At 56.8% G+C, this 23,443-nt stretch overlaps 1 protein-coding gene and 1 pseudogene across 1 annotated transcript; both read left to right on the top strand.

Moving 5' to 3' along the window:
* The first annotated feature begins 16,194 nt into the window (after positions 1–16,194).
* LOC112881115 lies at positions 16,195–17,853 on the top strand (annotated as a pseudogene).
* Positions 17,854–19,780: 1,927 nt separating this feature from the next.
* Positions 19,781–21,400, top strand: LOC112882983. Its single transcript, XM_025948182.1, has 2 exons — positions 19,781–20,762; positions 20,845–21,400. The coding sequence occupies exons 1-2, from the start codon at positions 19,794–19,796 to the stop codon at positions 21,205–21,207; spliced, it is 1,332 nt and encodes a 443-aa protein (XP_025803967.1). The 5' UTR covers positions 19,781–19,793; the 3' UTR covers positions 21,208–21,400.
* Positions 21,401–23,443: the final 2,043 nt, after the last annotated feature.

The raw sequence follows: 23,443 nt of genomic DNA, 5'->3' as shown, positions 1-23,443 counted from the left end.
CTCTTTTTATATTAAATCTAAAATACCGTTGGGCAAAAATAGAAATAATACATGAAAAATATCTATTAAAGATAATACCATTGCAATATTGTTATTGTTAACGTTGGTCAAAAAATAACAATATTACAAGACAAAATTATCCACGTGCCTCGAAATTTAAATTATCCCGTTGGTTCAAATTTAAATAACAAGGCAAGTATACATTAAAAAATGGATCTATTTAATCTTTGCAGCGGAAAACATAAATTCTATCACAAATATGTCTAATTCTATCTTTTATAAGCAGTGCATCAAAGTTCAGTCAATTTTGAATTTGAAATGCATCAAATTCATTCAAATTCTATTGAAAAATACTTCTGGAAATTGAAAAAAAGGATGCACAGTTCTTTCTTTTGCAACCAGCCCAGCCGGCCCATTCCCCTCGCAATGGCCCAATCCGACGCGCGCGGTGGCCTGTTGCAGCGGCCTCGCGCAGCAGCGCAAGCGTGCTTCTGTGCTGCGCTGAGGCCCGTTAGCGCTCGGCCTGCTAGCCCTTGCGCGCGCCCGCGCGAGCTCTCGTGGCTGCGGGTCGAAGCAACCTAGGCCCGGGCCGGGAAACAGCCGTCCCGCATGGGCGAAAAGAGGCCCGGTGGCGCGCGGATCGACTTCGACCGTCCGATCGCGATCGACGGCTGCGCGTGGATCTCGGCGGAACAAAAACCCCCGCACCGGCTCTCCCCGTGGAAACCCTAGCTCATTTATCTCTTCGTTCCCCCCGGCGTCTCCTTCTTTCCACCCACGTGAGCGAGAGTGAGGCGACGGCCGGCGGCTCGGAGCGAGCGGCGCCACGGTGGCTCGCGCAACCGTAGGGTGAGCGCGCCGCCGTCGAGCGGCTTCACTGTGGTGCCCGGATCTATGGCGCGGCGAGCGACGCCACGGTGGCTCGCGCAACCTCTGTCTACGCGAGGCCCAAGGCCTTGCTGGGTCTAGTCAAGGCGCCGGTGTCCCGGGCGCATTGACGGCGGAAGGCCCAAGGGGAAAAACAGGTCAGTCCTCCCTTGACCGCCGCCTCTTTCTGTTGTAGCTAGGTTTCGGGTTAGGGTTAGGGTTTCGTGGGGTTTGCTCTGGGATTCTCTCTGGGTTCTTTTCTGGGTTTCTTTTCTTTTTAATCTTCCAAAATCTAATCAACACTAGGTGATTAGGCTCCGATACTGTCGGAGGAATTCTCCAGCCGGGTGGCGGAAAACACCCGCCTAATCCTAGTTAAGGATGGGTTTGGAGGGGATTAAGGAACGCTTGATCGGTATGCGGATGAACACAGGAACGACGCAAGGGTTTTAGAGTGGTTCGTGGCGCCGGAGCGTAATACCCTACGTCCACTTTGGTGTTGTATTGGCTGCGTGAGCCTGAATGGAAAGCAGCATAAGCTTGTGTGTGTGCAACCTGGAACTTCCTCTAACGAGTACACTCTCCCTTTTATAGTTCAAGGGGAGTGCTTACACTGTGCGGGACCCCGACAGGTGGGCCCGGCCAACAGGGGCCGTTCTACGAGAGATAAGGAGGTCTTCTCCTCGAGCTCCTCTCCGTGGTCCTCTCGATCGAGAAGTTGATGTGCGTATCCACAGCCAGGATATGGCCGTGTACAGCCTTGTCTTGCACAGTGTCCGGTGGCAGCGTTGTCCAACAGTGAAGCCGTGCTGTCACTGTTGGGATGGAACCTCCCGTCAGGCGGTGAAGCAGCGCTGACCCGTCGCGCATGCACTGTTACAGCGCACGTCGTGGCTCGCCTATTACAGGCCATCATCACGCGCGCAGCGCCGTGACGGGACAGCACACAGCCCGCGCACTGTGCACGGTGATACGACGCGCCGCCTTCAGATCAGACGGGCTTACTGTGGTGTCAGCTTACCTGCCCCGTGTGTCAGTGGCAGGCCGCACCTTTTGACTTTGGCGCGCCCGACTCAGCTACCGCATTAAATGCTGGTAGGTGGGGAGGCGACCCGCAAGGGGCCTCGGGCCGCAGGCACGCGGCGGGGCCAGCCCCGCTCCTCCCGCTGGGCAACACATGGCGGCACCGGACCCCTTCCCGGGGGAAGGGGGGTGCCCGGGGCCCCCGAGGCCGGTCGGAGTGGGCTGGCCTGTGATGGTCCGGTCATCACACGTGGCGGCCCCGGACCTCCCAGCGGAGGCCGGGTCCGCAGGGGCTACCCGAGAGCTCTCCCGCCCACCTGGGTGTGCAGAGACCCCGGGCCTCATGGAGCTCGGGGGAGGGTCCGGAGACCGCGGTCCCAGCTGTCAGGCTCAGAGGCCGTATGCCACGTGGCCCAGAGGCGAGGGGGAGCATGGATTATGAGAAGCCTAAGGCCTGGACACCCTAGCGGGAGGTACCTCTATCTATATGTACCGACAGAGGCCCCCGGGCCCACCTTGGGAGAGGGATGAACCCGCAGGTGGGGCCAAATCCCAGCATCGCGCCGGGTGGACAGCTCGTTCCCGCCGGGCAAGGGCATGGATGTCCTTTCGCCCGTAGCGGGATCCCCGAGGGGCCCGTCCTCCGCGCGCACCGTGCGCGTCAGACGGTTCAGATTCTTGTTTTATTCGAGCCCGTCGCGCGGCTCGGGCGTTTCGGATTCTGCCCTTCCCACGATCCTCCAGCACCCACGCCAATGACTGGTGGGCCCGAGCCCACTGGTCATAGAGTGTGAGGGAAGGGGAAGGCGGCGCTGGCGACCGCTCGACTTCTCCTCGGTCGCCGCAGGATGCTAAGGCGGGAGCAGCCTTTTGCATAAAAGGTATGCGCCGAAGGGAACGGCTACCTTTTCGCTCTTGCCAACAACAGAGACCGTAGCGCCCCTTCGTCTCCGCATCTCTTCTCGCGATCGGCTTCCTTGCGCCCGGCTCTTCTTTCTTCCTTGCTCCTCCGCAATCCACCCCAAAAATCATCATGGCCTCGCTTCCTTTCCCGCGCCGCTTCCAGAGCCAGGAACAGTTGGACGCGGTGCGGCGCCTTCTGGGGTGGACCGCGCCGGCGAACGCCGGGAAGGTCAGGGCCGGCAAGATTCCCCTCCACGACCTTGCCGCGGGGGAGTTCGTCCTCTTCAATTCGTACATTATTTGCGGGTTGGTTCCTCCGATCTCCTCCTTCTTCCTCCTGCTCCTGGAGGAGTTTGGCCTCCAACTTCACCATCTCACCCCCCACTCCGTTCTCCTCGCGGCGGTCTTCGCCCACTTCATGGAGATGTTCGTGGGGGTGCGCTCCTGCACCACCATCTTCAAACACTTCTACTCCCTGGTTGGGACTGGGAAGAAGCGCGGCGAGATTGGCGCATATTACTTCCAGCTCCGGCACGGGATGGCGGGCGCCTACATCGCCGCCTTCTCCAGCTCCAAGTGGGAGGACTGGCGTGAAGGCTGGGTCATCGCGGTAACCGACCCCCATGACCGCTTGGAACTGCCGGCAGGGGGTCCCCAGAGCGATCGGGGCACGTGGAAGGCCAGGCCAACGATACCGGTGGAGCTCGACCCGGTACTGAGCCGGATCAAGAAGCTGGCTAGGAGCGGCCTGACTTCCATGATGGTGCTGGGCGACTTCCTGAAGCGGCGAATCGCCCCCCTGCAGCAGCGGTCCCGGATGGGCTACGTGTACACGGGGCTAAACGACTGCTGCAGGATCGCGCGCGGGCCCGACGGCGACTTCACCAGGGCGGAGCTGGAGGCGGCGGTCCGGGCGATGACCGGCGAGGCGTTCGTCCCAGAGTCCCTGGTCCTCCCGAGCGGGGTGAAGGCCCTGTGCGAGGACCAGGCACTGCGGTCATCGGTCCTGGCGTCGATGCCGACCCTGGACGAGGGCGGTCTGGCGGTCCGGCAACTGGGGGGCGACCCCAACCTCGGGCTCCAGATCCCTGGCGCCAGTTCGGGCCACCAGCAACGCTCCAGCGACAGTCCCGGGGGGCCGGGACCCAGAGGTCCGGCCCGCAGCGGGAAAGGGAAAGAGAAGGCGCCGGTGCCAGAGCACCGGCAGAAGGACCACGCCGGGGCTGCCCCGGCAGAAGGACGCGGTGAGGCCCAGGAGCCAGCACCGGCCCGGAGCTGCCAACCCGAAGGGAGCAAATCCCGGAGGCTCCAGCGAGGCGATGGCTCCTTGGTCGGGGAGCCGGCGCCCAAGCGCCAGAAGACCGCGGGAGCGGAGGAGCAGAGCAGGGCTGCACCTCCTCCACCGCAACACCGGCCTGCCCCGAGACAACAGACTCCTCCGCCTCCACCGCCAGAACGGCGGGAAGAGACACCACCACCACTGTCCGAGATCAGGCCACAGTCCCCGTCGCCGCCGCCCGAAGCTTCGAAGGGCGGGGACCCCCACCAAGGGTCCGGGGGGTCCTCGACAGGGAGGAAACTCCCCCGAGCGGCACGGTGCAGGTGGGAGTGGTACGACTACGCGTAAGTATCCTCCCCAGAGTTTTTTCACTATCCCTCTTGGATTCTGGTTCTTAACTATACCGGTGATTCGGCAGGCCGCAATCCCCAGACGTACCAACTGGGGGAGCCGGCCCCCAGCCAGCGCCGGGAGGCCCGACGCCGACCCCAGCAGGGCCCCCGCCTGAGACAGCTCCAGAAACCTCCGGACCCGTGGGCCCGGAGCCAGAGGCCGCCTCACCGCCACAACCCGAAGCCGCCCCCCAGGAGGAGGACACCAGATCCGCTGCAACGACCGAGGCGCCGGCGACAGCGCCGGGAGTCAAGGTCGGGCCCTCTCCTGCTGAGCTAGCAGAGGGGGCCGCTGCCACGGTGGAGGCTGCAGCGCCAGAGGCAGCGGAGGCGGCAGAGGCGGCGGCACCGGAGCCAGCAGAGAGAGCGGCACCGGAGGTCGCCGAAGTTGCCAGAAGCGCTGCCCCACCGGCAGAGGAGGTGGAACCGGAGGTGGTGCTGGGAAGGCGCCTCCTCTCGAGCACAGCGGAGGTCCCGCTCCCCCGGCTCATAGCCAAATGCCAGCAAGCTCAACAGGAGCTAGAGGCTGGCATGCGCCGGGAGTGGGAGAAGCTGGAGGCGGAGCGCCAGCGGCTCTCCGACTGGGAGGTCCGCCTGGGGGACCGCATCAACACCGTCTCCGCCTGCTACGCCGAGGAGCGCGCCAAACTCGTGGTGGGGCGCGAGCTCCTGCGGGAGGAGCTGGAGCAGGCGCGCGACCGAGAGGCAGCAGCGCTCCAGCGGGAGTTGGCGGCCACACGGCGGGAAGCAGAGGCTCTCCAGGGGCTGATTGCCGTGGAGAGGCTGAAGGAGGCGGCGGCGAGTAGGGAGCGGGCCGCCCGGGAGCTGGCAGACGCAGCGAGGGAGGCGTTTGCCACGGCCGAGGCGCAACAGGCCGCCCTCGCAGATCAGGCGGTGGCGGCAGCAAAGAAAGAAGAAGAGCTGGCCGCCCGAGAAGCAGAGGAGGTGGCCCGGCTGCAGGAGCTCCTGAAGCGGGAAGAGGCCGTGGAGGAGGAGCTGGCAGCCGGGAACCGGAGGCTCCAGGAACGCAAGACCGCGCTCCAGGAGAGGGAGGCCAAGGTGGAGGGACTCTTGGCAGAGCAGCGAGCCGGCACCGGCCGGTTGACAAGATGGGTCAACGCGGTGAACCCTCTACTAGAGGAGCTCGGAGCCAACCCCATCGGAGTGCCGAAGGCCCCTTCTCCGTTTGGTGCCGCACTCCAACTGCTGGACACCACCGCCAGGCGGCTTCAGGACGCGGAGGCGGGGATGCAGGACCTCCTGGAGACGGAGGGGCGGATAGTTGCTCGGGAAGTGGCTGAATACATCCTCACCAGCTTCCGGAGCCATGACCCCTCCATCCAGCTAAGTCCAGTTTTAGTCGGACCCGTCCGGGCAACGGCGGCCGCCGCGCGGGAAGGAGTCCTGGAGGCAGCGGGAATGGTTGCATCACGCCTCCGGCGCCGTCCTGAACCTGCAGAAGGTGGGAGCGCCTCCGGACCACCAGGGCAGTAGTGCCAGTATCTTTTTAGTTATCTCTTTTGTAATATAACTTCTGTTATTATAAGATAACTTTATATTGTTGTGCACATTTTCAGTAATGCGTTTAAGTATTCCATATGTCTACTTTTTTGCGAAAAACTTAGCTGTTTTCCTGGTTGTCGATCTGCAAAGTGCCAAAGTGCTTTTGGGCACACCGAGGTCCCGTGGCCCCCTGGGAGGTAGTCGCGATAGGATGGGACTAGCTGCCATAAAACCGAGATCCTGCACACGACTTAGGATCGACGTTTAGTAGACGTCCCCACGGGTTCTCAGTCTGGCCAACGAAGGCCGCCTAAGTTGCGTAGCAAGCCAGAGCACTAGGACCTACATTCGAGGATTAAAAGGGGTCCCGGTCCCTTGGTACATGGTTCGAGGTACGACGGCGCTCACCCTAGGAGGGCAGGGCGTGTAGGCTTAGGGTACGGAACCAGGCTAAGCGGCTACACAACCCTGGACCCCAGCAAAGGGCGAGCGCGTCTCCCTGAAGCCGTTCACAGGGGTCCGGTTCCTTTTTTCCTGTGAAACAGAGGTCCGAGGCAGAGACGTTGCGTAGCAACTTAGAGGAGGCTTTAGGCACAGCACAGACGTGAAGAACACGCGGGGGGTTAGCGTAATAAGAAGCGAAAAAATATAGGGTCACATAGACTTCAAGGACGCATTTGAGAACAAATTTTCCCTTAATGAATTGGTACGGAAGAGTTTGTGCATTGTACGCCAGGGGCCGGGTTTATGAGGGCGGACCTCTACCGCCCTGATCCGCACGGCAATGCTACTAATTACAAAGGAAAAATTTCCCCTCAACCAGGTCCTAGGGATAAAACTTACGGAGGTGCTCAATGTTCCATGGATTGGGTAGTTGCATTCCATCCTCCGCAGCCAGGCGAACAGATCCGGGTCGGCACACCTTTGTCACCTTGAAGGGCCCCTCCCAGCTGGGGGAGAGCTTATGCATGCCTTCCCGGTTCAGGATTCGCCTTAGGACTAGGTCCCCGACCCGGAGCTCCCTACTTCGCACGAACCGTTGGTGGTAGCGCCGGAGCGCTTGGTTGTACCGCGCATTTCGGACCGCTGCTCGCCATCTGCGCTCGTCGACGAGGTCCACGTCTTGGCGACGCTCCTGTTCCTGCATTTCCTCATCAAAAGACCGGACTCGCAGAGAGCCCATGGTGATCTCCGGGGGAAGGCACGCTTCGGCCCCGTAGACCAGGAAGAAAGGGGTTTCCCCTGTTGCGCGGCTGGGTGTGGTCCGATTCCCCCATAACACACACGGAAGCTCTTCAATCCACCTTGCGCCATGTTTCTCAAGGTCACAGTACGTTCGGATCTTGAGCCCTCTGAGGATTTCGGCATTGGCCCGCTCAACTTGGCCATTGCTCCTGGGATGTGCCACTGAGGCGAAACAGAGCTGGATGCCCATATCCTCACAGTACTCCTGGAAGTACTGGCTCGTGAACTGGGTCCCGTTGTCGGTGATGACTCGGTTCGGGACCCCGAACCGGCACACAATTGACCTGAGGAAAGCAGTTGCCGACGCCTTGATAATGTTGACCACCGGGGTTGCCTCTGGCCACTTGGTGAACTTGTCAATGGCGACATAAAGGTACCGGTTCCCGCCGACGGCCCTAGGGAAAGGTCCCAAGATATCCAACCCCATACCGCAAAGGGCCAAGAGGGAGGAATCATCTGCAGTGCCAGAGCTGGAGTGTGTATCTGCTTTGCGTGGAACTGACATGCTTTGCAGGATCTTACCAAGTCAGCTGCATCCTGGAGCGCTGTCGGCCAGTAAAAACCATGCCGAAAGGCTTTACCAACCAGCGTGCGGGATGAAGAGTGACTTCCGCACTCGCCTCCATGAATCTCCGCGAGCAAGTCACGGCCCTCTTCCTGGGTGATGCACCGCATGAGGACGCCGTTGGCGCCACGGCGATAGAGATCCCCTTCTACCACCGTGTATCGCTTAGCCATCCGGACAATGCGCTCAGCAGATAATTGATCTTCAGGAAGGTAGTTATCCTTCAGATAGTCCCGGACCTTAGAGATCCATGCATCGGGACCTTCCTGAGAAACTGGGCGTGGCTCCCTGAGGTCTTCGGGACCCTCAAGGGAGCACACGGCCCTTGGCGGGCACCACGGATGGAGCACCGCCGGGACCGCTAGCTTCGAGGTGCTAGTCCGACCCCCCTCGCCCAGATCGGCAGGCTGGGCGGAAGGCTTCAGCAGACGCCTCTGGAAGACGCCCTCAGGCACGGGTGCCTGAGTCGATGCGCTCGCGGAGAGGGCATCAGCTGCTGAATTGCCTTCGCGTGGAACGTGTTGCAGTTCCAGCACATCGAAGTCCTTCTCCAGCCTCTTCACATGGATGAGGTAGGCTGCGAGCTGGGGGTTGTTGCAGCAACACTCCCCCCGGACTTGTCTGATGATGAGTTGGGAGTCTCCTTTGACCAGGAGCTCCCGGACCCCCAGGGACAGAGCCGCCGTGAGCCCAAAGATTAAGGCCTCATACTCCGCCATGTTGTTGGTGGCCTCAAAATCGAGGTGCACCATGTACTTCAATTGCTCGCCTCGTGGGTCGATGAGGACCACGCCAGCCCCGGCCCTCTTGCTGCGGGCGGACCCGTCAAAGAAGAGGGTCCAGTGGGGTCCGGTGAACACCGGGGCGCTGGCTTCCGGACGTGGGGGGTCCGTCCCATGGTCCGGACCCCCGGAGGCGCTTGGCGCTGGTGTCCATTCCGCCACGAAGTCAGCTAGGACCTGACTCTTGACGGCGTGGCGCGGCTGGAAGCCGAGTTGGAATCCTGCGAGCTCAGCTGCCCACTTGGCGACATTGCCTGTGGCGTTGGAGTTGTGGAGGATGGCCCTCAAAGGGTAGGAGGTTACCACCACAATCTTGTGGGCCTGAAAATAATGACGGAGTTTCCTGGACGCAACGAGTATGGCATAAAGAAGCTAATGCGTCTCAGGATACCTGGCCTTTGCCTCGTGAAGGACCTCACTGACATAGTAGACCGGCTTTTGGATGGTCCTGACTCTGCCAGGTGGATTAGACCCTTCGGCATCAGCTGGGTTCCCGTCGGCCCTCAGGCTGTTTAGCGCTTGTCCGGGTTGGGACCCGGCCGGACCCTCCGAAGTAGGGCCGGTTTCCGGAGTGGTGGAGGCCGGACCTCCTTCTCTTGCAGGGGAGTCCGCGGGGGCCCCCTGCGAGAGAGGTTCGGACCTCTCGGTGACCAGCACCATGCTGATCACTTTGGTCGTTGCTGCAAGATAAAGAAACAGCGTCTCACCTGGGTCCGGTGCGACCAGGACCGGCAAGGAGGTAAGGTACTGCTTTATCTCTTGGAAGGCACACTCTGCCTCTTCGGTCCATGTGAATGGGCCGGACCCCCTCATCAACTTGAAGAAGGGAAGAGCCCTCTCCGCCAGCCTCGAAATGAAGCGGCTGAGAGCTGCCAGGGACCCCGTCAACCTTTGTACATCCTTGAGTCGCGCAGGGGGTCTCATTGCCTCGATTGCCCGGACCTTATCCGGGTTGGCTTCGATCCCCCGGTGGGAGACCAGGAATCCAAGGAGCTTCCCCGCTGATACGCCGAAGACGCACTTCTCGGGATTAAGCTTGGTGGAGGTCGCCCGTAACTTGTCAAAGACTCGAGCTAAATTTTCTAATAGAGAACACGACTCTCTAGTCTTGACAACGATGTCATCGACATACACCTCTACAATATCTCTAACCAAATCACCTAGAGTGATATTCATTGCACGAGCAAAGGTGGGTAGAGCATTGAGCAATCCATAAGGCATCACTATATAACAATAAAGCCCATCCACTGTTACAAAAGCTGTATGCTTCCTATCATCTCTAGCCATTTTGATTTGATGAAAACCAGAATAGGCATTTATGAAGGACAGCAAGTCACACCAGGAGGTGGAGTCTACAATCTGATCTATATGCGGGAGTGGATAAGGGTCTTTTGGACATGCCTTATTAAGATTGGTGTAGTCGATGCACATCCGAAGCTTCCCGTTGGCCTTTGGGACCACCACCGGGTTGGCCAACCATACGGGATGGTAGACCTCCTCGATGAAGCCAGCCTGCAGCAGCTTACGGACCTCTTCACGGATGAAGTTTTGCCGCTTAATGGACTGCTTGCGTGGCTTCTGCCGGACCGGCCTGGTGTCGGGGTGGATCTTCAGATGATACTCAATCACCTCCCTGGGGATCCCGGGCATTTATGATGGCTCCCAGGCGAACACATCAACATTTGCCCGGAGGAAGGCGATGAGCGCGCTTTCCTATTTCTCTCCCAGGTTGCCACCGATGCGGGTGGTCTGGGAGGTCTCCGCTCCGACCTGGATGGTCTTCACAGGAACGTTGTGCATGTCAGATGGACAGACCCTCGGTGCCTTGGCCGGAACCTTGGCACGCGAGGTTGAGGGGTCGGACCCCTGGGCGCCAGTCACAGGGGCAAGCCCGGTGGCCAGCGCATGGAGCTTTTCGACCGCCACAACAGCAGCGGCACGATCGCTCTGGGCGGTGAGGACGCCTACCGGAGAAGGCATCTTCAGGACCAGGTACCCGTAGTGGGCAACGGCCATGAACCGGTACAGAGCCGGTCTGCCGATGATGGCGTTGAAGGGGAGGTTAACTTCCGCAACCTCGAACTGCACGTTCTCGGTACGGAAGTTGTCCTCTGTCCCGAATGTAACCGGTAGGGTGATGGTCCCTACCGGGTATACTGGATCCGGGCCCACTCCTGAGAATGGGCGTGATGGAGCCAATTTGGACTCCGGGATCTGCAGGTGCTTGAACGCTGCATAGCTGATGACGCTGAGGCCGGCACCTCCGTCGATCAGCACATGGTGAAGGCGAACATTGGCGATGGTGGGTGCCGTGATGAGCGGCAGCACTCCCGCGCCCGCCATGTTCTCTGGGCAATCGGATGGCCCGAAGGAGACGGTGGTGTCTTTCCACCGCTGATGGGGCGCCGCCCTCGGCACCCCTGGCTTCACCGAGAGGACCTCCCGGCGAAGGGCCTTGACGTCCCGCCAGGAGACGAGCTCCGAACTGCCGCCGGACTCAGAATCGGACTGCTGGAAAAGTCCCTTGAGGTCTTTGTTGGGGGCTTGATACCCCAACTCTCTCTCCGTCGCAGTTGCGTCGGCATCGGAGGCTTTCTCCTTACCGGACCGGCGCGGTGGGGAGGAGCCCTCCTTGGAGGCTTGATCTCGCCTCTTGCTGAGGCGCTCCGCGAGCTTCTGGATCTCGCGGCACTCGGTGGCGCTGTGGCGAGCCCCCGGATGAACAGGACACGACCCGGGGTCGGTGCGCTGCTGTCGCGGGCGCTTGCCACGGGAGTTCTGGCCCCCGGTCGTCGCAGCTGCAACGGCCGGGCCCCCAATCCGTGACTTGTCGAAGCCACGGACCTTCTTGTTCTTCTTCTTGCCGCTGCCAGGGGCAACGACGCTGGGTCCGCTCGTCGGAGCGGGACCTGCCTGGGTTGCAGAGTGCCATGCACGGCCTTCTGCAGCCCGGGCGCATTTGTCCGCCAGAGCGAACAGGGTGGTGACGGTTTCCACTTGGTGGGTCGCCAGCTTCTCTAGCATCTTCTCGTCTCGGACCCCCTGTCGGAAGGCCGTGATGATAGACGCATCGGAGATACGTGGGATAGTTCCACGTACCTTGGTGAAGCGGGAGATGAAGGCCCGGAGGGTTTCCCCGGGTTGCTGCCTCACGGCGTGGAGGTGGGCTTCCACGCCATGCTGCTGGTACGCGCTGGCGAAGTTCGCAGTGAACTGTGCACAGAGCTCACCCCAGGACTGGATGGTTCTTGGGGTAAGATTCATGAGCCAGGTCCGGGCTGGCCCGGTCAAGGCTACATGAAAGTAACTTGCCATGACGGCTTCGTTACCTTCGGCCGCCGTGATAGCGGTGATGTAGACCTGCAGGAACTCTGACGGGTTGGAGGACCCGTCATATTTTTCCGGCAGGTGAGGCCGAAACTTGGACAGCCAGGCGACTGCGCGGAGATGGTCTGCGAGCGCTGCGCAGCCCACACCCGACACCGGCGCCTGGGGGAGTCCCTGCGACCTGGCCGCAGCCGCATCGAGCTCGGGCGCAAGGTTCCGACCCTCAATATTGAGTCGTCGGTTGCGCGCCCGCTCGATGGAGACCCTGGCGTCCTCTCCCGCATGCCTGCGGTTGAGCTCCGCCCGGAGGTCTTCGGTCCGTGCACTCCTCACGGATGGTGAGTGCACGGAACCGGATGCACCGCCCTGGCGACGGCGCTGCCTGGAAACAGACCCCCCCGCAGAGCCTGGGGAAGCCTGTGCCAGGTTGAGGAGACGGTCGACGTCGTCACGCCATTGTCTGTGCGTGTCTGGCGACGCTGCCTCGCCAGGGGGGTTGCGGAGCAACTCCCTGGCTGCCATGAGGGGCCCGCTCGGTGGGAGCACCGATTGGGCCTCAGAGGCCCGCTCCGCTGCACACGGTGGAGCAGCACGCGGGGCCACTCTGGAGGCGGGATGGCGCGAGGCGTGTGGCGCCATTGACGCCACTTCTTCACCGATCAGGAGGTCATGGTGACCATTTTCCTGCGCCATTGAGGTCGCAAAGGTCGACCGAGCGCAAACCAAACCTAAACCCCTACCTGGCGCGCCAAATGTCGGAGGAATTCTCCAGCCGGGTGGCGGAAAGCACCCGCCTAATCCTAGTTAAGGATGGGTTTGGAGGGGATTAAGGAACGCTCGATCGGTATGCGGATGAACACAGGAACGACGCAAGGGTTTTAGAGTGGTTCGGGCCGCCGGAGCGTAATACCCTACGTCCACTTTGGTGTTGTATTGGCTGCGTGAGCCTGAATGGAAAGCAGCATAAGCTTGTGTGTGTGCAACCTGGAACTTCCTCTAACGAGTACACTCTCCCTTTTATAGTTCAAGGGGAGTGCTTACACTGTGCGGGACCCCGACAGGTGGGCCCGGCCAACAGGGGCCGTTCTACGAGAGATAAGGAGGTCTTCTCCTCGAGCTCCTCTCCGTGGTCCTCTCGATCGAGAAGTTGATGTGCGTATCCACAGCCAGGATATGGCCGTGTACAACCTTGTCTTGCACAGTGTCCGGTGGCAGCGTTGTCCAACAGTGAAGCCGTGCTGTCACTGTTGGGATGGAACCTCCCGTCAGGCGGTGAAGCAGCGCTGACCCGTCGCGCATGCACTGTTACAGCGCACGCCGTGGCTCGCCTATTACAGGCCATCATCACGCGCGCAGCGCCGTGACGGGACAGCACACAGCCCGCGCACTGTGCACGGTGATACGACGCGCCGCCTTCAGATCAGACGGGCTTACCGTGGTGTCAGCTTACCTGCCCCGTGTGTCAGTGGCAGGCCGCACCTTTTGACTTTGGCGCGCCCGACTCAGCTACCGCATTAAATGCTGGTAGGTGGGGAGGTGACCCGCAAGGGGCCTCGGGCCGCAGGCACGCGGCGGGGCCAGCCCCGCTCCTCCCGCTGGGCAACACATGGCGGCACCGGACCCCTTCCCGGGGGAAGGGGGGTGCCCGGGGCCCCCGAGGCCGGTCGGAGTGGGCTGGCCTGTGATGGTCCGGTCATCACACGTGGCGGCCCCGGACCTCCCAGGGGAGGCTGGGTCCGCAAGGGCTACCCGAGAGCTCTCCCGCCCACCTGGGTGTGCAGAGACCCCGGGCCTCATGGAGCTCGGGGGAGGGTCCGGAGACCGCGGTCCCAGCTGTCAGGCCCAGAGGCCGTATGCCACGTGGCCCAGAGGCGAGGGGGAGCATGGATTATGAGAAACCTAAGGCCTGGACACCCTAGCGGGAGGTACCCCTATCTGTATGTACCGACAGATACCAATGTTAAATCTTTGGATCGGCTACTGCGCGATTAGATTAGAAGATGTCGTGTACTACTAACATATACCGAGCAATAGAGAGAAAGAGAGAGAGAGGGGGGGAGGGGCACGGGGTATACCTTCGTGCCCTTGCGTCGCGGCAGATGATGTCGTGCCCGCCATGGTGATGCAGCGCAGGAGCTCGCGGTGGCCGAGGCGAAGGCGTACGGGCTCACGGTGGCCGAGGTCCGGGTTGCGTCCACGGGCTCGGAGTCGAGTCGGAGATGAGGGCGATGGCCGGCGGCGGTGCTTCCCGCCGTTGCTGCGCTCAACTTAGATCGGCTAGAGTTTTACTGTTGGTGGGGTGGCGGCGGCCGGTGAATCTCGTATGGCGTGCCGCTAGCCCCCACCTGTCCTTTATAGCGCAGTGCGACGGGGGCCCACCAGCTAGGAACGAGCTGGAGCGCCCCCGATCAGGGCGCATAGGTGAGGAGGCCCATCGGGCCTGTTAGGATCCGATGGCCTAGGGAAATCAAAACTGACAACCTGGACCTGGTGCGGGGCTACGCACCTTGAGCTGCCATTCACTGGTCGCCAAGCCCAAGCTGGAAGAAGATACCAGGACCTGCGATGCGGTACCGGGCTGTTCCGATTCCTTCTCAATCAACTGGGTACGGTGTGTCTTTCGCTTTTCTTGATTTTTTTGGCATTCGCTTTCTCGACGGCTTTGTGTCGAAGCGAGCAGGCGTCTGACAAGACATGGAGTCGTGGTGAAGGTCTTTTCTTCAGTGATTTTTCTTTTGCCGAACGCCCATAACAAGCACATACATAGAAAATTTTATCGTCAATGTCACCGCAATGTACTTAACCCATACTTTTGATACTATAATTTTATGGATAACACGATAAAAAGTAAATGATGACATATCGTGAGATTGTTAAGTTGTCAATAGTAATTATCCTTTACTATTTTGATTCTTCGCTACCACTATGGCCATCCATCTTGCGAAAAGCGAACAATAATATTATCATTTGGAATATCTGAATATGCAAGAACCACTATCATGAGTTATCAAAATAATTAGTCACTGACATTTTGCATTTGCTACAAAGAAAAGTAGATCAAAGAATAAAGAATGAAAGTGAGCTCTTCCGGCCTCCACTTGCTTACGGAAATATCATCGTTGTCAGCTGACAATAACGACTACATGTAGCTCCAATCCACCCCTGACATTCACCCATATAAATATGCATACGTTCACCTACCATATGAGCACATATGAAAGACTAAACAACAAATCTTAAAATTGACAGATATCAAGATCCACCACAAAGAACTCAATTTGCTTCTAAAGTGGTCTTCCCGGCATTAGTGGTTGCTGTAGATTTTGTACATAGCATGGTCCCTGTAGCTTTTATGTCGTAGTGACTAGTGAGGATTATTTCGAGTGATGTTGGTAAGTGGTTCCAATATGTGTGAATGTAGTTTGTGATTTGTACTCCCTCCGTGGCCATTATAAACCATTCCATGTTTTCCTCACTCGATGGTACGCAGCTCTCATGTGTAGAGAGGTACTCCGGTTATCATCAACTAAAATTCTCTTAATTTGATGCTCAATAATACTATGTGTGCCAAACCAGATGAATGGTCGTTTCAAAAAAAATGCAACAACGGATGAATGCATTGTGCTAATTTCTGCAGCTATCCACATGGACATGGAGAAGCAAACATAGTTCATGGACTTTGGTGATTATTTGGAAATTAGCATTTTTCTAAATACTGAACCGTTGCCTTGATCCTCCATGCAGTGAAGCACCTACTAAAAGGCCAGTTGTCCTTGAGCAAACTTTGCTTTTTTTTTTCTTAAACGTATATGCAGACAGATGTGCATGGTTTCAGGTTTGCAATGAACTATACTGTAGACGGAAAGGGTATACGGTGAGAATTTGTCTGAGTTTGAATAGCGTGCGACCCTTTTTTAGAAGGTTGAATAATGTTCTTGATGCCGTAGTCGATGGTATCTTTAGAAAAGTAATACAGTGGTTGCTCCGCTAGGATCTACTTGCCCAATCACAAATACAGAGCAGCTTTGCATCGTTTCTACTGCAAATCTCCACATGCTACACGGATAGCCCGGGCTCGTTATTTCAGATGCGCCAACGCTGAATTCGTTATTCAGACTCCCAATACACAATGTTGACGTGCCCTCTGCATTCTATACCACGACTGACGAGTGCACATGTATGATGTATGCGGTCAACGTTGTTCCCATCTTTTGCGGCTGGAGGCACAGTTGGTCATAGCGCTTGTGCACCGCAAACATTCTAGCAATCAAGACAAACTCTCTCGCCCAAACACTGACACGGCCAGCCATGGCGAAGATCGCCACAAACACGAACCATGTCATTGTCAAGTCCGCGCTCTGCCTCCTCCCTCCTCTCCTGCTCACCGTCGCCTTCTACCTCCTCTTTCAAACACAGCTCAGCATATTCTCCCCCGTCTGCCGGTGCGCCAGCCAGCCTGCCGCCGGCGCCGGCGCAGTCGACGACCACGTCGTCGACCGCCTCCGCGCGTCGGCCACCTTCCTCCCGCTCAAGGACACGCGCCAAGGCGCGCAGACGTGGTTCCTCAGCACCCTCAACGCCACCGCCGAGCCGGAGGGCGAGGCGAGGAACCTGGTCTTCCCTTCGCCGGCGTCGGCCGGCCGGCTGCTCTGCCTGGCGGCCCCCTCCCGACACGACGGCGCCAGGAATGCCTACGCGCTCGCGTGGCGCGACGCTCTGCCCCGCGGCGCGGCGCTCCTGCCGGGGCTCGCGTTCGTGTCCGAGACGGCCTGCGACCACACCAACATCTGGCACGGGCTCACGTCGCTCGTCCCGTTCGCGTCGTGGCACGCGAGGAGCAGGTGCAGGGCGCCCGGTGCGGTGGTCGCTGTTCCACCACGGCGAGGTGAGGACGGAGATGAGCGGGTGGCTGGCGGCGCTGTCCGAGGCGGCGACGGGCGCCGCGGTCGCCATCGAGACGTTCGACGCGCCCGGCCCGGCGTGCTTCGAGGAGGCGGTGGTGTTCCGGGCGAACGTGGCGGGCACGAACAAGGAGCGGATGCTCCGAGCGGCGGACTTCATGCGGTGCAGGGCCAGGGCCTACTGCGGCGTGAACGCGTCGTCGAAACCCGGGGGCGGCGGCGACGATTCCGGCCTGCGCGTCACGCTCCTGTTCCGCACGGGCGCGCGGGCGTTCAAGGACGAGGCGGCCGTGACGCGCGTGTTCCAGAAGGAGTGCAGGCGCGTGGCCGGGTGCGACGTCGCCGCGGCGCACGCGAACAACCTGACGTTCTGCGACCAGGTCTTGCCCCGATCCCGTGCACAAGCGACGTACGAATGGTTTGCATTTGCAAGCTGATCTTGAATCCAATGTCTTCTTCTTCCTTTCTCTATATGCTGTGTTGGCAGGTGAGGTTGCTGAGCTCGACAGACGTACTGATCTCGGCGCACGGGGCGCAGATGACCAACACGCTCTTCATGGACAGGAACAGCAGCGTCATGGAATTCTACCCCCTGGGTTGGAAGCAGAGGGCGGGGGGAGGCCAGTACGTGTTCCGGTGGATGGTGGACTGGACGGGGATGCGGCACGAGGGCTCGTGGTGGGAACCCGTCGGCGAGCCGTGCCCCGACAACCCCGACATCCTGGACTGCTGGAAGGACCGGCAGATCGGGCACAACGAGACCTACTTCGCGGAGTGGGCGGCCAGAGTCTTCGCCGCGGCCAGGGAGCGCAAGAGAGGCAATGCCGTCGGGGATCCGGCGGGAGGGCGATCGCGGGAAGCGACAGTATGCAGGTGCAGTTAGTTGCGTTGCTTGCTGTGGAAAGGCATGGGAAGCGGATAGCGGCAGACGAATAGGACAAGAGAATCTTGCAAATAACATGTTCATCACAAGATTACCATTGAGATCATGTATCTTTGTGATTCCTAGCTCTGGAACAACAGTGTCAGTTGCATGAGGGTCTTTCATGTTGAAATCTTCACCATTGGCTTAGAGAGATGAGATCAAAGTACACCTTCCATTCTTCACTTGGTCTCGACTTGATTATGGGATACATTTGCATCAACCTGGCATGCTTCGTCCAAGTATCATCGGATCAACTATCAAGATTCATCGAATTTGGACACCCAGGGCTGATAATGGGCCATGCCGATTAGCTCAGGCCAATGAGCTAATCAGTTCAAGCCCATTTGTGCTCTTTTGGGCCTTAACTTTTCCCATGTTGGAGACTTACATTGATCCTTGCACTATCTGATTCAATTTGGGCATGTTTACGGCAAAAACACAACCATAGTGGATAATGACCTCTTTCCTGGATAAAGTTAATATTAATCATCCAAAATTCATGCTAATATTAAGAAAACGTATGAGTAAAATGTGTGCATAAGCATGTGCTGATGTGCAAATGATCAAGATTGATAGAGGCAGACGGTTTTAAACAAAAATTTTAGTAGTCCAGATATCTGTAACCTTGTCCATCTAATTCTTTAGGCAATACAAACCACTGTAGATATTATGCTACTCGTGGTACAATCTTGTCTAAATTTTATGTTCATCAATTTTCTGATCTCAGCGATATGCTGCCTACAAATCTACTATCTCGGGATATCTCTCGATAGGCTTAATGGTAAAACATCGACATATTTTTCATCTAAACCATTGGTTTTCACGAGTCCGTCTGATCCAAGACCCCTTCTCCTGACTCCGCAAACCGGGCTCTTGAGGATATCCTTCAATAAATTAATTTTTTCCCGCGTATGTACCTGAGCATATTTTCCTTTTTTTTTAAACGAACACGTTTTGCATTAAAAGAAAGAGCAAAGCGACTATACAAGCCCCAACCGGATATATCCGACCGCACTAAATAGGTTAATATTAAAACTCCCCCGTTTTTTCACGGTACCAGGGACCGAGGTAGTAGGTCTTATGACAGAGTTGAGCTCAAGTCCATAAAGACTGGATTAGCATCTCAAATCTTTAGCTTACAGCATGCAAAAGCAAATATGAGTAAAATCTACTACATGCTACCAACGCAAAATAAAAGATTGGCAGTGTTTCAACTTTGTCTAGCTGGGTCAAACATGTGTCCTTGAAGGAAAACTGTTCCCTCCATTATACCATGTATAAACGTTGTGTAAGACATGCAAAGTTAGATAGTGGACTTTGTGAACGGAAGATTAGCCATCAACTTCGTTTGAGATTGGCATGTTACGCTAGTCACAACAGTACCTCCTACATGTCCGAGCATAATCATGTGGCTTTGCTAAGATTCTACGCACGCTAGGCTATGGATAGCAAAGGGCGTCTTACACTCTTACTACAGAATTTCAGAAAATCCAACTCAAGTTTCATTTTGTTTTCAAAACGAATCTAAGCAGAAAAGCTGCTGATTATATTAAAAATAAAATAAGATTAGATAACACACAGCAAAACATAAAAAAACGACACACCTGAGGTTGAACCAGTTAATTAGATAATTATTATTTAGCAAGTTAGAAGAGATCTACCTATTAGTTGGTTCTATTTGGATCCACTATAGATATAATTAACTACCTACCAATTAGCTGATGATCAGACCCTACAACTGCTAAACATCACCACGACTCGGCTAAACACACGGAGACTCTTTAACGCCAAGTTCCGCAGTACTATCCAGATTCTCCCTACGCGCATTTTGTACAGTTTAATACGATGACTGCACAGATATCATGGCCAACTTGTTTCCATTTCTTGCGGCTGGATCTATCGGAGGCGCCGGAATAAAACATCCTGTGCCAGAGTTGCAAAGCTTGTCGTTACCACGCACTGCTACTGCACGATAGCAACCGGTAGGTCAACGACTGTTGTCCACTTCACAGCACTACATAATCACCCATGCATGCACGAGCGCCGCCATTGCTCAGCTTGTCTCTCGCCGCCCATGCATCATGAAGCAGCCCGCCATGAAGAAGAAGGCGACCGCTAACAACCTAAGCCGCCATTTCAAGCGCGCGGTCTTCCTCCTCCCTCCTCTCCTGCTCGCCGCCGTCCTCTACCTCCAGTTCCAAACGGCCACCGGCCTGTTCGCTTCGATCTCCCGAATCGTGAGCCAGCCTGCAGCTATCGACGACCTCGTCGACCGCCTCCGCGCGTCGGCCACCTTCCTGCCGCTCAAGGACACCCGCGAGCGCTCGGAGACCTGGTTCATCAGCACCCTCGCCGACGTCTCCGAGCCGGACGGCGAGGCCAAGAACCTGGTCTTCCCTTCCGCGGCGTCGCGCGGCCGGCTCCTGTGCCTGGCGGCGCCCTCCCGCCACGACGGCACCAAGAACGCCTACGCGCTCGCGTGGCGCGACGCGCTCCCGCGCGGCGCGGCGCTCCGGCCGGGGCTGGCGTTCGTGTCCGAGACCGCCTACGACCACAGCAACCTGTGGCACGGGCTCACGGCGCTGGTCCCGTTCGCGTCGTGGCACGCGAGGAGCGGGTGCGGGGCGCGGCCGGCGAGGTGGGCGCTGTTCCACCACGGCGAGGTGCGGGCGGGGATGAGCGGGTGGCTGACCGCGCTGGCCGAGGCGGCCACGGGCGCGAACATGACCGTCGAGACGTTCGGCGGGCCCGGCCCCGTGTGCTTCGAGGAGGCGGTGGTGTTCAGGCGGAACCTGGAAGGCCTGAGCAGGGAGCGGCTGCTCGGGGCGTTCGACTTCATGCGGTGCAAGGCCAGGGCCTACTGCGGCGTGGACACGTCGGACGCCGGAGGCCCGCCGTCGGCCCTGCGCGTCACGCTTCTCTTCCGCTCGGGCGGGCGGGCGTTCAAGGACGAGGCGGCCGTCACGCGCGTGTTCCAGAAGGTGTGCGCGCGGGTGGCCGGGTGCACGGTCGCCGCCGCGCACTCGGACAACGCGACGTTCTGTGACCAGGTCTGACTCGAAGTCCCGTGCAAGACCTTGGGCGCATGCACGATCTGAATACAATTGTTTTTTCTCCCTCCTTTCTTGGCAGGTGCGGTTGCTGAGCGCGACGGACGTGCTGATCTCGGCGCACGGGGCGCAGATGGCCAACATGCTGTTCATGGACAGGAACAGCAGCGTCATGGAGTTCTACCCCCTGGGGTGGAGGCAGCGGGCGGGGGGAGGCCAGTTCGTGTACCGGTGGATGGCGGACCGGGCGGGGATGCGGCACGAGGGCTCCTGGTGGGACCCCAACGGCGAGCCGTGCCCACGCTCCCCGGACATCCTCAGCTGCTACAAGAACCGGCAGATCGGGCACGACGAGGCCTACTTCGCGCAGTGGGGGGCCAGGGTCTTCGCCGCGGCCAAGGAGCGCCAGGCTAGGAGTAAGGCAGCGCCATGCAACTGCAGCTAGCTGTGTACTGTTGCATGCTGTGGACTTGTGATCAAGCAGACACGTCCGTTAACGGTTCGCATATCGTCGTATGCCTTCCGGTTTCACTAAATACTACATCTGGAAGCATGTTGGAAACTCAGAGATAATACTGCATAGCAGGAAAAAAGTGATAAGCAGATATAAGATGAATAACAGAATGTTTCATACCGTACTATGCATGTGTCGCTTTGAGTTCAATCTGGTTCGGATCTCTTAAGAGTTGATTTCACCCAATCCAATCCATTTGTTTTTTAAGTCAAATTGTTTATTATTACGCGAGACATGGCATGCCCAGTTATGACTATGAGAACCACGCGCCCACGCCCTAGCTTCAGGGCGCCCATACTGATGTGAACTCATTAGGGTTTGTTCCCAACCTTTCGGTGAGAGGGGATAGATAACTCGATTGGTGGATGGAGACGACGTTCACGGCCCGACTACAGCCTTCCAAGGTTGCTGCGCCTTAGCAACCGATACACCACCTCCAATGGCTGCTGCGATCTTATGGAGCGCAACACCCGGCCACTAGGGCACTCGTCCTGCAAGCAATCGAAGAACAAGCAAGAACAAGTAGAACAAGCAACTCAATTGCAAATATGGAGATAAGAACCAATCTAAAATCATAAAGGTGGGGTTCTGAATCGAGTAGAACGGATGGTCTAGCCGACACACGCGTCTACAAGCAAGTAGCAATGGCTAAAGTTTCAACAAAACAAAACCCAATCTGTTCATGGTAGCTATGGAGGTATATGAGAGGGTAGAGGATGACCAGAACGTAGTGGAGGTCATCTCTAAACCCTAGGACGCGCCCCTGTTGGGCCCCACTTGATACACGCCCCATCGGGCTAAAATTAGGTGACGCAGCACCGTGGATAGAAAAAGATCCTTGTAGTAAATTAACGATTGCGGCCGCCTCGGAGAAGATATGGACATAAGTCTAGATCCATATGAAAGTAGACTTTATAAGCTTTCTGTGAAGTCCAAGAACTTACCAATCGGAGTCCGTATGAAGTTGTGGCAGCCGTTACAACTTGGTTCTATCCTGCAGTCCGAATCCAATATCCAAAACGTGTTGGATTTGGACTCTTCCTTTCCTTGCACCAGAAGTGATGTGGTGGCCTGGTGGAGAACATTGAGGAGACTTGGGCTTGGTCCCAATCAATTTCTTTAGTCCTCCGTGTTTTTCATGTAATTTCCACACACGGCTTAATCCAGTCAAGTAATTCTAAAAATGAGAATGCAACGAAATCATAGTGCAGTATTAATTGTTCAAATGTATCAAATTTAATTTTGATATAGAGTTTATTCACCTTTGGATAAAAAGATACTAATATGGTCGTATCCATACTAGTGATGTCCTCATCATTCTCCCCTTCTTGGCTGCAAACCGTCCTCGATTTGACGTTACGAGTATTGTTCAGTAATGGAGTCTTTTCAAGTTCTTTTAAATATAATCCTGAAACTTCCAATAAAATACAAGGCAGCAAGATTTGCTCCCCTTCTTGAAAATTGACCTGCAACGTGTTATTAATAGCAAAGAAACTCGATATGGTATAATTAGTTTCAATGCGAGTCATTTGCTGATCGCTTTGAGGCACTCTTAAAGAAGGTTTCAAATCTAAATAAATATACACCCGACGCACCATGTACTCTCCACGAGTGTTATATTTTCCAATTCTATAGAATGAACAATGATCAAAATATGGCGAAATGCAATTCTGAAATAATTTCTTCTCTAAACAATCTAGATTGCAAAGAATATCAAACTCAATGTAACCCAAAGTATTCAAACATGATATGAGTTTCAGCTCTTCGTTCTCATTATTAACGCAACGAACATGAGAAAAAGCAACATGTTCATCATTCAAATCAGATTGCACATGTCCATGTACTAGTTGTGTGGTAGATTTGAGTGAAGTATGATCACACAACTCCTCTTTATCACAAGGATCAACAAACAAATCACCATGTAACAAAGGCAAATCAGCAATGATTTCCACTATTTGTTGTTCTCTAGTAGCATGATACGTGGACAATTGCGTTTGATCATGATGGCACTCACCTCTAGTATCTGAAGCACTCCATACATTACCTATATGAGCCTCCTTAGGAAAGGATGGCAGAAAAAGCTTGTCTTCTTGATTATCCATTGATGCATATGGCAGCTCATCTCCCGAGTTGGAGATGGGCCCAATTTCCTGCAAATTGTTAAAAC

Source organism: Panicum hallii, chromosome 2 (assembly GCF_002211085.1).
Source record: "Panicum hallii strain FIL2 chromosome 2, PHallii_v3.1, whole genome shotgun sequence".
Classification (NCBI taxonomy): Eukaryota; Viridiplantae; Streptophyta; class Magnoliopsida; order Poales; family Poaceae; genus Panicum; species Panicum hallii.
Note: the sequence above shows the minus strand (reverse complement) of the source record. Positions and strands in the feature narration are given on the sequence as shown.

Coding starts and splice junctions, on each gene's coding strand:
- LOC112882983 (XM_025948182.1), top strand. CDS start 19,794: ATGAAGCAGCCCGCCATGAAGAAGAAGGCGACCGCTAACAACCTAAGC. Junction 20,763..20,844: donor ACGCGACGTTCTGTGACCAG/GTCTGACTCGAA, acceptor CTTTCTTGGCAG/GTGCGGTTGCTGAGCGCGAC.